The following is a 14879-nucleotide window of genomic DNA, read 5'->3' as shown; positions in this document are numbered from 1 at the left end:
ATTTAAGTAAAAAAGGATGGCCAAAAATAGAAATGGGACTAATTCAAGGTTTTGCCAAATAAGGAAATGGGACTAAATTAAAGGATCGGAGGGAGTATTAATTAAATTTGTACATGAAAATGATATAGGAAAAATAAGGATAAATATTAGATAAATTAAGAGAAAGAAAGTATAGTAGAGTAGATAAAAAATAAGAGATTTTCAAAAAACAAATTATAAAATTAGGTTGAAAAATAAATTTTAGGAGATAAAAAATTATAAAATGGTGTGATAACCTCTTTTTTCGGTAATCATTAAAGATGCTCTAGAGTTCTAACCCCACTAAAACGCTTCAGAAATGGGGAGTTAGAAAAGAAGGAAATTCCATAAACTAAACTTCAAACGTTGTCGTTTCGTCATAACATCCCTCTCGGCACCATATTTCCGTCCGCAGACCGGAACCGGAACCAACTAACTTTAATTTAATGGAGTATTAGTCAATAAAGACTGCTTTCCTCTTCAAGACAGCTCAATTTCTCTCTCAACTCCACATCTCTCCCTTTGATGCCGAGAAGAAGAAAATCTTGATTAATCTCCTTACATTACTAGCTCAAGAACTACAACAATGGCGGAGGACAGAGAAATTGAAACGCCTCTTCTTCGACCTTCAGAAATTCAAAGAGTCATTGAAGATGAGATAGTTCCTTCTTCATCTTCTCAAAGTCTTGAAGCTAATGCCGATTTATCATCATCGTCATCGACGGTTCCTCTGAAGAATCGGCGGCTCGTTTCTCTTGATGTTTTTCGCGGCTTAACTATCGCTGTATGTTTTTTTCGGAATTTCTTCATTTTTGTAGTTGCGGAGCTTTTTGAATGAGTATATAGTTATGTTTTGAGTTATACTTTATCTAGTTATGGATTGAAAATTTCCAAAATCAGTAACAAGAAAAGCTGATTAGGTTAGGAATTTGTGAGTTTAGTTTGATTGATCGAACTATAATTTGAAAAGAACTATTTGTTTACGAAACTTAATCAATTTGTGATGCTTTAGAGTTGACTGTGAACTTATGCTTGGAAATGGTAGGTTGAATTCGGAATTGGGATGTTTCTGTCTCTTTGGTTGATAACTCTGTTTGGGAGGGAAAAAAAACAAAAAGAAAAAAAGGAAACATGAAGTTTGATTACTTCCTTAGGTTCCTTGAATCATAAAAAGAAAACAGAAATCTTTTCAATAGAGCCTTGTGTTAAATTGTGATAGGGAATGTTAAGGAGGAGAGAAATGCTATGAATTATGTGCGTTTATGAGAAGTGCTAGTGATAGCATAGGATTAGCCATACTTGCATGTATCATGTACTAACAGTCCTTTTGGTAGTCCGTATTAAAAATGACGCCGTGATGGTAAAGACACATGTCATTCCTATGGTTATGAATCTATATCACCATTTATGGATTTTTCTTCGTAAGTATCACTTGCCACTCAATATCACCTTCCCAACGTTGTAATGGATGATAACAAACTTTAATAAGAAAAAGGGATGATGTACATGGTTTTCCTTCCAAAAATGCACCAAATATTATAACCATTACCATCATTTACCAACTACCGAATGGAGAGAAAGTGATTTTTTCATGAATTTGGAATTTGGATGTAATCTTACTCCACTTTGCACATTGCCTTTAGAAACTCTAATACAAACATCTTGCTTCTTGCTAGTGCTTGAACTAAGATGCACAAAGCTATCACTTAACACTCTATAATGAACTTACATACAAGTGGTTTTGGAAAAATCGTGTTGTGAGTTAGATAAAACATTCATTGTGATCTATATAATTGATTCATTATATAGATCACTGATTAGCGGTTCCTTAATTGTGATGCTTTATAGGAAAATGATTGGCTAATCGCGTCTTGGGAACATTAATTGTGCTTGTGTGCCTTATTGGATGGATTCAAGTATTTGCTCCATTTTCTAAATGCATCATCTCTCATGGGCAGGTACAATTAGAAATGACGAGAAAGCGTGTGAGTGTACTAAATGCCCATGTGAAAGGGAGAGAGTGTGTCATGTGTGGTAACATTTTATTTTACATTCTAAAAAGTATCTATATAAGGAAATAAATGATGCTTTAGTTTATGAATTTTCCGAAAAGGAAAGTGGCGCACTTAAAATATTGCGAGGAAAATGTTCTATATTCATTTTTAAAGTAAGTCTTGTAACTTTTTCTCTGATGTTGGTGTCTTGTGATGACTGATACGATTTATGTTTTATTTTCATATTTACTACGTGTCAAGACTGAAATTTGAATTTGAATTAATTCATATTGGTTTCCTCCTTTTGTTCTTTGTTTACAGCTTATGATTTTGGTTGATGATGCTGGAGGAGCTTTTCCTCTTATAAATCATTCTCCTTGGTTTGGAGTGACAATAGCTGATTTTGTGATGCCCTTTTTCCTCTTCATTGTTGGTGTTTCAATTGGTTTAGTATTCAAGGTATAATAAGTGTTTTTGTGCAATTAACATTTCTGATTTTGTTTGCAATTCTGGCCTTATATATATATATATATATATATATATATATATATACATATATATACATATATATACATATATATATATATATATATATATATACATATATATACATATATATATATATATATATACATATATATACATATATATATATATATACATATATATATATATTTGGCAATTTCAATTCTAAATCAAGGTTTGTCACTTGTGACATGTTTATCTCTAACTTCAACAATTGGTTTGCTTTGTCCCTTATTCAATTAAGAGTTGGGGATTTTGTTAACTGTGGTTACTGCCAAGTTGGAGTGATGGAGACAAGCTAGAATCCCTAGGGGTCACGATTAGCTGGAGTAAAATTCTTTGGTAAAAAGGGTGGAGTTTGTTTCTATTTCATTTGTTAAGCAAACCCTTCTTGCTTAATTTACATGTTGCCTTGTGAGTCAAGAAATTAAAATGACCTTATAGTTGTTGTGGCAAAACAGTTTGGCGAAAAGCGTTAGGAGTGGCAATTAATACGTTTTGTAAATGCATTATATTGAATAGTTTTTTACTATGAATCCCTCTTTGGTTTTTCTTCTGGCAGAAGTGACCCTTCCATGATAAGGATCAAACTTAGTCTTGGTTGTAAAATTAGTGTTTCTTGGGAACACAAATTTAATATTTAGCAGAAGATCATTTTAGGTTGTGTATGTAAATGTGCATGTGCCTTTTTCTTAAAGGATACTTTGCTAAATCTTGGATTTGTTTTAAATTGTCAGAAAGTTCAAAGCAAGTCTACAGCAACAAAGAAAGTCATTCTAAGGGCAATAAAGCTCTTTCTTCTGGGGATCTTCTTGCAAGGTGTGTGCTATAGGTGGTTATTTCATAATTTCACTGCTTCTTCTGTATCACATGCTCTACAGCTACAGGCTCTTTATGCATATAATTTGTTGTCTCAAGCTCCGAGTTTGTGGTAACACCATACATATACTGTGATGAAGATAGTGTGTTAAGTGGTGAATGTGAAGTCCATATTCCGTAGCTATTAGGGTTCAAATTGTATGGATCTTTTTGTGGATTTGAGTTATGAATTTTTCATTTTCATATTTTACCCCTGATTTTCTCTAGGGATGCTAGTGTAGGTGGTTTTTTTCATGGAAGGAAAACATTAACATTTGGTGTTGATGTGGAGAAGATACGTTGGTTTGGTGTGCTGCAGGTAGCTTCCTGAATTTACTAATGCTCAATTTGTGGTTTAACATTTGATGTATTTCCTATCTTTGATTTTGTCCATTAGGATGAGGATTTTCATGATGAAAAGGCATATTTTACTTGTCTTCCTGTATGTCCCTTGTTTGTCTTTTGAACCTTAATGTTATGTTGGTACAAGCTGAAACATTAAACAAATGGAACAAATTTGTTTTGTCATATTTATGCAATGTAGACCTTGAAGCATGTTGTGCTCCATTGTAAATGGTAATGCTCTTATCCATATGAGAAATTGTGTGTTGAGTTTTGACTCTCCTAAATAAGAAAAAGTTCCTGAATTACTATAGATATAATCGGAGAGGAAACATAGGTCTTTTTTCTTTTTTGTGCTTTTGTTTGAAAATTGTATCTTTTATTTGAGTACAAAAGAATAATTACTATGAACTTGAAGGAAAACGAAAAAAATGACCTTTCTTGGAAAATGAAATGCAATGGTGCAATGTCAAAATAGAAGCAACATAATGGTAATTAGGATCTATTTTACATAGTTCTACTTTAGGAAAAATGAGTTTAGAATTGGGCAAATGGACCAAAAAAAGAAGAATCTGGTGATACTCGGACTCAACATTCCCCCAACCAAATCGGGTTCTAGGAAATTACAATTTGCAGTAAACTATAAAATACCATTGGCTTCTTTTTTTCTCCTTTCCCCTGTCCTAATGTAGGCGTTGGGAAAAAATATGTGTAAGCACAAAGTATAATGTGATTGAGGCTATCTACCAGAATAAAGGCTCTCGCATCTTCACTTTGTCCAACTTTAGTGCTTTAATTGTATTTCATTTGGGACTGCCACAAATATTAATAGATGAAGCGTTTGGGGCTGACACAAATGTTAAAAAGGTTCAGGTGATGAGTTGTGAGATATAGAGGGATGGGAAAAGTTCCAAAGTGATAAGAAGGGGAAGAGAGAAACTTAAACCAAATAATTTAATGATTACAACTTTAAGAGAGCTAAAAAGGTAAGTGTTTTGACACTAAAAAAACAGGATAAGGTATGCTTCTGTTCCATGCAAAATTGAGAAATTTAGCCCAAGTCTGACTTCTTACATGCTGATACATGATTAATGAAGTTTTGGTCTTCCATTAAAAACTGTATAACAAGATTCTTTAGTTGCAGGTCAGAATTTGTGAACGATTGCTTGCTTCTTTGACTTTACTTTTCAAGTTTGCTTTTGTTGTTGTTTAGATCTGAAGTTCTAAATTAAAGTCAGTGGTTGCTTAAGTTACTACATTTTAGGTTCTACATATTCATGTAAATTTGTTGATGATGCTTGCTTCCTAGGGTCAATAGAAACAACATCTTTATTAAGACAAGGATAAAGGTTGCATACATCTATCCCCAAAACCTCTTAGGGTAGGAGACACTTAATGATATTAAAGTATGAAAACTTAACTCTTAAGGTCCGACATTTAGGTGATTATCTTTTAAAGGTCCGAACTTTCACATTAACCTACAAATGTTGGAACTTTGCATATCATTTTCTTCAAAATGTCTAATGATCTCTAACCAGTTTGGCCACGTTTCACATTTCATTCGTTTATAATTTTATCAAAAACGCTTAAAAAATTAAGTTAAAAAGGTAAATAAATAGGATAGAGAAAGAAGGAAAATAAGTCAGTTCTCTTCCCTTCCCATTCACTAAACATTCTCCCTCCCCTACCACCACCACCGCCACCGTACTCCCCCATTGCCCCATCCCAACCCCTTTCCTCCTGCCTCTCCTCCCCCCCTTTTCCTTACGCCACCACCACCCCTTTCTCTTTCCTTTCCGTACAAAATCATACATAAAATCAATCAATTGTTCATAGAAACATCATATGTTTGTGTAACTTGAGCTGCTTAGCCTACATGTTTTTGTCAATTGAACAAACTCTAACCCTAATTGATCAAATTCCGTCTCAAATTAGGTAGAATTTGATTGAAAGTAATCAAAAATTTCCCCAATTTGAAGGGTTTGGGTTTTGAGTGGGGAGGGAAGTGGTGGTGGTGGTGGTGCGAGAAAAAAGGAGGGGAACGGGTGGCGTGAGGAAAAGGGGATTATGGTGGTGGTGGTGTTGGTTGTGGTGGTGGAGGGGGCTAATGAAGGGAAGGGAGGAATTTAATTTTTTAAAAAAAATTTCAAAACCTTTTTTATTTAATTTTTTTATTTTCCTTTTTTATTTTTTAATTTTGTTAAAATCCAAAAAATAAAAATTAGTAAGTTGTACATGTGGCAAGTAATTTTTTTGGAATAAAGGTGAAGAAATTCAGTAGGAGCTTTAGAAGAAAATGACATGCTTTGAGACCTTTGTAGGTTAAATGAAAGGTCGGACATTTAAATGATAACCACCTAAAGGTCAAACCTTTAGAATTGAGTTTTCGTTAAAGTACTTGAATGTTATTGTTGTTGTTGCTTTATTTTTGAGCTGATTTCTGAGTATATTCAAAATTACAGAGGATTTCAGTTGGATACCTGTTGGCTTCCATTTCAGAAATTTGGCTAGTCAGGGATTTACAAGTGGACTCACATTTGGCATTTTTGCGAAGATACTGCATACAATGGTGAAATCGGTTTGACTCAGACATTTGCTGCAACATATATTTGAGCCTTAATATGTTTAATTTATTCCATTGTATAGAGTTTGATTTTGATATTAATGAGTCACAAACTTTAATCCTAAGACCAACCTTTTTTGCTTTGGACCTAATCTACAACATGATTTTGGTTGAGTTATGGTGAGGAAGGTCATTGCATGAGAGATGAATTTTTTCAAGCTAATGAAAGAAATGTGAAACTGTTGCCAATAGTTAAAAAAAAAATTAGGAGCATCACATATTTGTGTGAATGAACTTGAACTGTAGCCAAAATTGATCTAAATCTGAGTGTCAAGCCACAATTTTTTTTTTTTTGGTATAAAAAGCTCAAATTGATGTTCCAAAAATCAAATTTTGTTCTTAAGAGTTTAAAATAAAGGATCATTTTAAGAGGATAAAACCTTAAGAGTTAACACAAAGTCGAGTTCTTAAGGTTTGAAGGGCAGTTTGATGATAACACATAGTTGACCAAAAACTTTAAAGCTCTCTTCAGCTAACACCAAGCTGATTATAGTGACAAGTAAGCAGTCACCAAGAACGTGCTAACCGAACTCAATTTTGATCAAAACTCACCATAGTTGACCACAAACTTTAAAACTCTCTTTTAGATGGCAAAGGTACTTTGGAAAGTTACAAGTAACTGACTGCTAGTAGAAGAAACAAACTGGCAGAATCCAAAACGTAAGGACAGCCTTTGGAGTGCTCAAGTTGCTTCACTCTACCTTCACACTCTTAAATTCAAAAATGATCAGAACTTGTAGTTTTTCCCACCTCTTAAGCTGCTAAGTTGTATCTCTCATACCCAACCACTTTATTATCAGAGAGTAAAATATTAGACCTTATTAAGTGTAGTAACAATTCATGTAAATCCTTACAACACGTAAAGTCTTCAACCTCTTCATGCTTTCCCATGAACATCCAAAGTAAGGCAACAAATAAAACTTGGTTGCTTGTGAGCTATTGTCTTGACACAAAGTGTTTCAAGTATAAAACAGTAAATTCAGGCATAGAACTAAGGGCACACCCATCAAAACTTTACTGTTTCATTGGTTATTATCTTGTTTGAGGGCCAAGTGCAGGCTGCCCACAATTTCCAGGAATTAGTAACTTCTTTTTTTTCTGATGTACTTCCAATATTAATGAAGTGGAGTTAATAATGAATGGCTGTTAATTTGTCAACCATGTGATTAAACCTTTAAAGCTGAAGCATCCTATTATAGGTTGATGATCTTTATAAGTTGTACTCTTATGGATGTCTTTGACTGTTCTGATAAAGTTTTGTTTATTCAGTTGCTCTTGGTTCCATGTGCAGGATGATAACTGTGTTGTTGTGTATCATCTATATTTGCTTGCTTTATGGACTTAAAGTTCCTAGCTGGGATTTTGCACTTCATGAGGCAGATTCAGCATTGTTTTCTTCAAGTGCTCAAACTGTAAGTTAATAGGTTTCCGCATATATCTCTTTCTTTCCATCTAAATTTCATATTTTTTTTTGAAATAGTTCTACTTGTTTTTATGAAATGAAAACTTATGCTCTGAAGAATATGAATCTCAAGTTAGTATATCATACTAATAAAGGAAATAGTAGTGTAAAGAAGCGCTGGTATAGTTGGGAAGCAGAAGTTTTAAGTACAGATAACAGAAGTAAAAAAAAAACAAACAGATGAGGAAAATGTAAGTTAATATCAATTGGATTTGTACAATAACGACATGATTGAAAAAAGCTAGATAGAAGGATATAAGTAACCTTGAAATCTGCTGTGATTATTGTCTCATGGATGAAAAAATATGCGGATGCATTAAAGTATTGAATTCTCCCTCAATGATAACAAAAGTTTTGTGTTGAATTAGGTAGCTAGTTAAATTAAATGAGAAAACAATTCAGCAAAGATAAGCAGAAAAGACTAGAATGATAATAGAGTTTTTTGGAGGTACAGTTACAACCAACAATTGGAAATTTGAGATCAATGTTTACTTGCGAAAATTGACTCATCTGACTTTAGGAGAGAATTCAATTCATAACATGATAAATGTGAAATTTCAATAAAAAAAAAAACATTTACTGGTTTTTTAAACAAAGATCATGCAGTCAAAAACGGGATAAACAATTTTCCAAGTAAATATTCTTAATCAAACCGACCCCCTCTAAATGAGATGAAAAGAGAGGGAAGTAATTTAGAGGGGGGTTATCCTTGATCCAAAGAGCTCAAACTTTAATGCTAAAAATAGAGAGAAGCATAGTGAAAAAATGTGGTGACGATCGCAATTGCGGTAACAGACACGTTCGTGTTTTTACAAAAGTGATGGTTATCGTCCCACCAGATATCGATTGAAACCATGTGATGTCCGTGAATTGGCCTAAAATGCTTTTTGATACCCTTATAACACGGGTAATATCTGCTCTATATATTTGAAAACCTTTATGATGCGACCGTGATGATACAACTCGACCTTGTTTTCGCACCATAGAGGGAAGGTAAAATCAATTGGGAGCCTTGGGGCTTGTTATTGGATTTTCTAAGAGCAGGTGTTAGTATTGTGCAAAAATGTTATTTTGGTTATGATCAAGGATTCAAGGTTATTAGGATCAAGATTCTACCTAGGATCGTTGAGGGTGTAGGATCGAAATCGGTAGAATCGGATCGTAAGATCGTGTGATCCTACAAATATACATTAATGGGCTTTGGATTACCGATTATCAATTATATTTCTTATCTTTTTAAGTTTTAAGGTGCAAGTAAAACCTTATTTGACTTCATCTCTTAAGTTTTTTTAAAAAAATACTTTTAATAATCATTTTTTAACAGCAAATCAAGAAAAACATGAATCATATAAAAGTATTAATATAATTATTTTAAGTTTTTATTTACACATAGTGAAATCTATATTATATGAAAATATTTTACGATTGCAACTATCCACGTATAATCGGATCGTTAGATCGTGGATCGTAGAATGGTGTTATGATCCTACCACCTAAATTCTTGAGCTAAGTAGGATCACAAGATTCTACGACATTAAGATCCTACCTACAATCCGGATCGGTCGCCTATTTTTGGATCGTAAGATCGTAGAATCGTAGATCAGAATCGGAATTCTGATAACTATGGTTATGATTGCAGTAATTGTCATGGTGATGCTTTAACGGAGGTGATGAATTGTTGTACTCATTGGCCCAAACTATAAAAGATCTCTTGAACCCGTCTAAAACATGTTTTTTTTTACACTTTTATGATGCATGTATTATCGATAAATATTGAATTTATAGGACTTGGTCAATAGAGACATTATGTCTTTATTTTACACTATGGCCGTTAGTGGGTATTGATACTAAAACAGAAAGTTTGGTGTTAGGTTGTGGTTTGCAAAGAAATTTTATCGAGTAGTTATCTCCAAAACTAAACATACAACCTTTTGTATTTCAAGATAAAATTATCTTAATCACTTGGTTCTTTAATTGGCAAGCTTTTTCATTCCCTTAGATTGTGTTTCACTGATTAAGGAATTAATTATTAAATTTAAGGGTGTTTGAATGATGTCAAAATTGTGGTTGCTCATGAGTTATAATTAATTCTACGTCAAATTACAAACTAGGTTCAATGCGAAGTAAGGGGTAGTCTTGATCCTGCTTGTAATGCAGTTGGGTTCATTGACAGACTTGTACTTGGCCTAAGTCATTTGTACCAGCGTCCTGTGTACCGAAGAGTGAAGGTCTGTTCTACAAGGGCTTAACTGATTTATGTTTTTTAATTAGTTTTGGTTTCATGTGATATATTATGATTGCTGATACAGGAATGTAGTATCAACTCTCCAGACTATGGGCCATTGCCACCAAATGCACCTGGATGGTGCCTTGCTCCTTTTGATCCAGAGGGAGTATTAAGGTATCTACCCCTCCTTACCCTATACAACTGGGACAACTCTTGGTAAAAAAATTCTGAAAGTAAATCTTGGTTTTCTTTGAATTAGTTGCAATTTTATCATAATAGAATAGAGGACTGGAGAGAATCATTTGTAAGATTGGATCACCACTAACTGTGTGCATCTACTTTCCGTCCCTTTCTCTGAGAAGTCATAGCACAGAGCATACAAGAATTCTATTGGTTAGAAACCCAATTGTAAATTTCAAGTCTGGAGCTCCCATTGTTGGCACCTCCTGCTGTAAGGAAATTTCTTTTGGTGGCCATTCAGTAAATTAAGTCCTTTAAAGCCCCCATGTCGCCGTCGGCCTAATGATTTCTCTTTTTCCTTTTCTTTGTTTTCCTCTTTACACTTCTCTTTTATTTGTTGCACAACCATAAGTTTGGAGCTGTGTCACTGTTTGACCCAAATGCAGAGGGGCAACAGCTATTGATTAATTCTTCTGGTGCATTCCGGCTACCTAGTTTGTTTGTCTTTGGCAAATACACATGTATATTTTTACAGTTCACATGTATACATTAATATGCCTAGTTCCCTAGTATGAAGTGTTGCCTTCACTTCTTCTAAGGTCAGTGAGTCCTTACCAACAACAAAAGACTCAACAAAATTTTCATAGCTAGATTGTAGAGACACAAGTAAAATCAATGCAGCATCCTCATCATCTATCTTAACATCTAAGTTATGCAAATCAAGTAAAATAGAGTTGAAGTTTTTCAAGATGTTTCTGTAAGGGAGTACGTGAATGCATTCCGAGGCTGAACAACCGCTGCTTCAACAATAATTTGTTGGTCAGCAACTTAGCCATATGCAATGACTCCAATTTCAACCATAATTCCGCCGCTATAGCCTAATCAACGACCTCCGTGATGATATGATCATCCAAACTTAGCAAAATGGTAGAATGAGCCTTTTCCTCCATTACTGCTAATTACCCGTCAGTTAGTCCGTCTTTCAACCACGTAGTAGTACTCTTTGGAGCCAATGGACGCCTGATTTGCTGTTGTTTGAACAAAGCCTTCATCTTTATTTGCCATAGCCCGAAGCTATTTTTCCCGGTAAATTTCTCAATTCTTATTATAGAATCTCCAGCCATTGTTTCACTCAAAAACTCTCCAAGGACTTAAACTTGAGCTCTTGATGCCAATTGTTGTGCGACAGCGGAAGTAAGATCGATGAACAATGATGAAACAATAAAGAAATTCAATGCAAACAATAAGAAAATGACACAAGAGATTTAACGTGGTTCACTATCATGATAGCTACGTCCACCAGTACTGAGATCAAATGATTTCATTATGATCGCAAAGAATTACAAAATGAATCAAGAATTTCACTCACAAATACAATGGCTCTCTTGTGATCTCTCTATTTGTGAATCCCCTACAACCCTAGCACTAATAGAAGGAGATATAAATACTAAAACGTAATTAAAAGATACTTGGGCTCCAAGAAACTCAAATAACCGTCAAAACCCACGAGCAAATAAGACAAAAAGCGTAACCGTCAAAAAGCGATGAGTCGTCTCCAGTGAGCAATGACTCGTGGCAAAAAGCGACGAGTCGTTCCCAAAAATGCATGACTCGTGGCAAAGTTTTTGACCCGAAGATGCGACTTCAAAGAGGAAGCCACGACTCGTCGCTTTCTATACTCCAGAAGTGACGACTCGTAGCTAAGTCTCTGACCCATATCTTCACTCATTTGACTTCAATTCATCGATTCATCTACAACCACGATCAAGACTCGATTCGAGTCACCAATTATCAACAGTTTCTTTTATTCCTGTTGACTTGTTTCTGAACACTGAAGTGCAGCTCATTAATGGCTGCTGCTACATGTTTCGTGGGACTGCATTTTGGCCAAATAATTGCCCATTTTCAGGTATGATGATATGTAGTTATTGGGAATCGATGATCATCAATTTCTTTAAGGTTGTCTCATATTATATGCCTTTTGCTACAGGATCACATACAAAGAATGTTCTTGTGGTCTGTATCTGCTGTTCCTCTTTTATTCACAGGGTATGTTTTGATGGCTTTAGGTATGTTTTCCTTTAATGTGTACTCAACCTATTAACTTTACAGTATGAGTGTTATGGTCAACTGCCTCTTCTGTGCCTGCTCCTCTGCTGTTCATTGCTCTACACAAACAGCTATACACACACTCTAATCTGAGTCATGAAGTTGATAAGTTGACCATGGCATGCCCTGATCTAAATATTTGCGATCTCTAAATATTTTCTCTTTCTCAGGAATGCCTCTCTCTAAACCACTTTACACGATTAGCTATATGTGTCTCACTGCTGGTGCTTCAGGACTCATCTTTGCCATCACTTTTTATGTAGTAAGTTATTGCCACCATACATTTAGAGTGTCCGCACTCCGCAGAATATAGTCTCATATATTTTCTTGCATACAGCAGAAGAAAAAAAAGAGAATAGGTATATGCGCTTTATGGTTTTATGTAACTGAATTATATCAAAGAATAAAACTCATTTTCTTATACTTATGATGTCCTTTTGTACCTGTCCTTTCTCACATTTGTGAGGCATGTAAACCATTATCTATCTGGCCCAACATAAATACTGACCTAAGGTTTATGAGAACCAGAGCATTTGTATTCGCTATATAGCAATAATACTTGGCCAAGTTGAGGGACACTCCTTTAAATTCAGTTCACCGTTCTATAAAACCTAAGTATCAGTTTTAGGAAGGTGCATGTGTTTGAAAAACTATTTTCTATGCAATTAATCTAAGTGACAGAGTAAGAACAATGGAAACATATATGTTGCTTAGTGCTTGTAGGTAAATTATTGCAACACTGTCCCTGCAATCAACCTGAAGTATACATTGACTGTTGAGAATTAACATGATATATACTACAAACCCCTCCTATTTCCCTCTCCCAGAATCCCCTCTATTTTCTCCCTTTCCCCACTCTTGTATTAATTTTTTTACAATTGATCTTTGTGGTTTTATACTTTTCAGGTTGATGTGAAACAAGTTAGAAAGCCTGTAGTCTTACTGCAATGGATGGGGATGAATGCTCTTATCATATATGCACTCGCTGCTTGTGAGATTTTCTCTGGAGTTCTGCAAGGATTCTATTTGGGCTCACCAGAAAACAACTTGGTAACCCTTATTGCCTATATGCGGTCCATTCGATGATCATTTACAAATAATTTTCTTCGTACATAGGTTCATGTGTTGCTGTGTGACTGAAAGGTCACGAGATTGAGTCCTGTGAGTCACCCTCTTGCAGAAATGGAGGGTAAGCTTTGCCTTCATTACACCCTGTGGTGGGACCCTTTTTCGGACCCTCGCTTTGGGCGGACACTTTGTATGCCGGACTATCCTTCAGCACATGCGCTTGGTAGTCATGACCATGGACACCCGCTTTATAACAAATTTTGAGCCTACCGAACCGCAAAACCCCATTACGTAACCGGTGATTAATGATGGAGTAACAACCAATATAAGTTGTTATTCTGACATATTAGCCATTTTTATCTTAGTGTATTAGGTTCTAAAAGGTCTTATAAGCTTTAATTTGAAAATATTTTCTAGAAAACATAATTTATTATTATAAGATGAATTTATTTCAAGTTAACAATTCACATTACGATGTCCGCAAAACGAGTCGCAACACTGCAATGTGCCATGTGACCTCACTGCATTCGTGACGACATCCACGATTTTTTCCGATGGTCTTGATTTGATAAATTGATACTTATTAAGTTTTACTTCCTCGTTTTTGAGAAAATGATTTATCTTTAGGTTTATCTCTAAGACCTCTAGATTAGTTTTGGATAAGTTTCATCTTTTCTTCCTTTTCCATTGCATTACTCCAACACCCAAAATTGGCTCCTACTAAGTGGAGTTTTAGGGGTTTAGATTAACGCAACCGTATCCTTGTTAGTGATGATAAAGAGGTTATTTCCGATTGACGCTTGGTAGCGAACATCATCTGCAACTTCAAATAAATAAGAAGTGAACATGATTAATGAGTCATCTTAACAGTCCATATATTATAATGCGAAACCAAAGAACTAAAGTCCCATTAGGAATGGTACAGGGATGGTCGCACTTTGAACATCTGTAATAATGTTGCCTTTCCTTCAACTGCTTCGAGTCTTTGTAATTCAAGCAAATCCTGAAATTGGTCTGCTGTGCAGGTTGATGGAACTGAATCATTTTTGCAAGATGTATTGCATTCAAAGCATTGGGGCACCTTAGCCTTTGTGTTACTTGAGATTCTATTTTGGGGCTTTATTGCTGGTTTACTTCACATGAAGCGCATATATGTGAAACTTTAGCACCTGATTTAGAGGAAACCGTGTTGACAAGAAAAATTCGTTTTGAAGGTAAAGCCATTGACTTTCATTCTCATGTATATAACTCTTGTTTTTAACAACTGTAAATATAAGAACCTAGAAACTTTATACCATGCTTGCTTGGAATATAACAAACCTACTCGAATAGCTGCAACTAGTTCTCTAATTCTTGCATCAAACTGTAAAAGGCGATTTGCGATTGGTTAGTGTGATCGATATGAAATTATTGTACATATCCCATGTATCATCTTATGTATTTGCATATTCTTTTGCATATACAACTGATCCC

At 34.8% G+C, this 14879-nt stretch overlaps 1 protein-coding gene across 2 annotated transcripts; it reads left to right on the top strand.

Annotated features, from left to right (window-relative positions):
• Window positions 1-328: 328 nt before the first annotated feature.
• Window positions 329-14821, top strand: LOC130813964 (uncharacterized). 2 transcript variants are annotated; one of them, XM_057679917.1, is made up of 13 exons: window positions 330-802; window positions 2334-2471; window positions 3275-3356; window positions 3638-3714; window positions 6200-6306; window positions 7652-7772; window positions 9934-10050; window positions 10132-10223; window positions 12072-12138; window positions 12220-12298; window positions 12509-12600; window positions 13245-13388; window positions 14432-14821. In XM_057679917.1, exons 1-13 carry the CDS (start codon window positions 605-607, stop codon window positions 14570-14572), a joined length of 1455 nt encoding a protein of 484 aa, XP_057535900.1. In that variant the 5' UTR covers window positions 330-604; the 3' UTR covers window positions 14573-14821. The 2 variants fall into 2 exon arrangements, with proteins under 2 accessions (XP_057535901.1, XP_057535900.1); XM_057679918.1 differs by lacking the exon at window positions 9934-10050 and having other exon boundaries at window positions 329-802.
• Window positions 14822-14879: the final 58 nt, after the last annotated feature.

The sequence above is a fragment of the Amaranthus tricolor genome, chromosome 5, assembly GCF_026212465.1.
Source record: "Amaranthus tricolor cultivar Red isolate AtriRed21 chromosome 5, ASM2621246v1, whole genome shotgun sequence".
NCBI lineage: Eukaryota > Viridiplantae > Streptophyta > Magnoliopsida > Caryophyllales > Amaranthaceae > Amaranthus > Amaranthus tricolor.
Note: the sequence above shows the minus strand (reverse complement) of the source record. Positions and strands in the feature narration are given on the sequence as shown.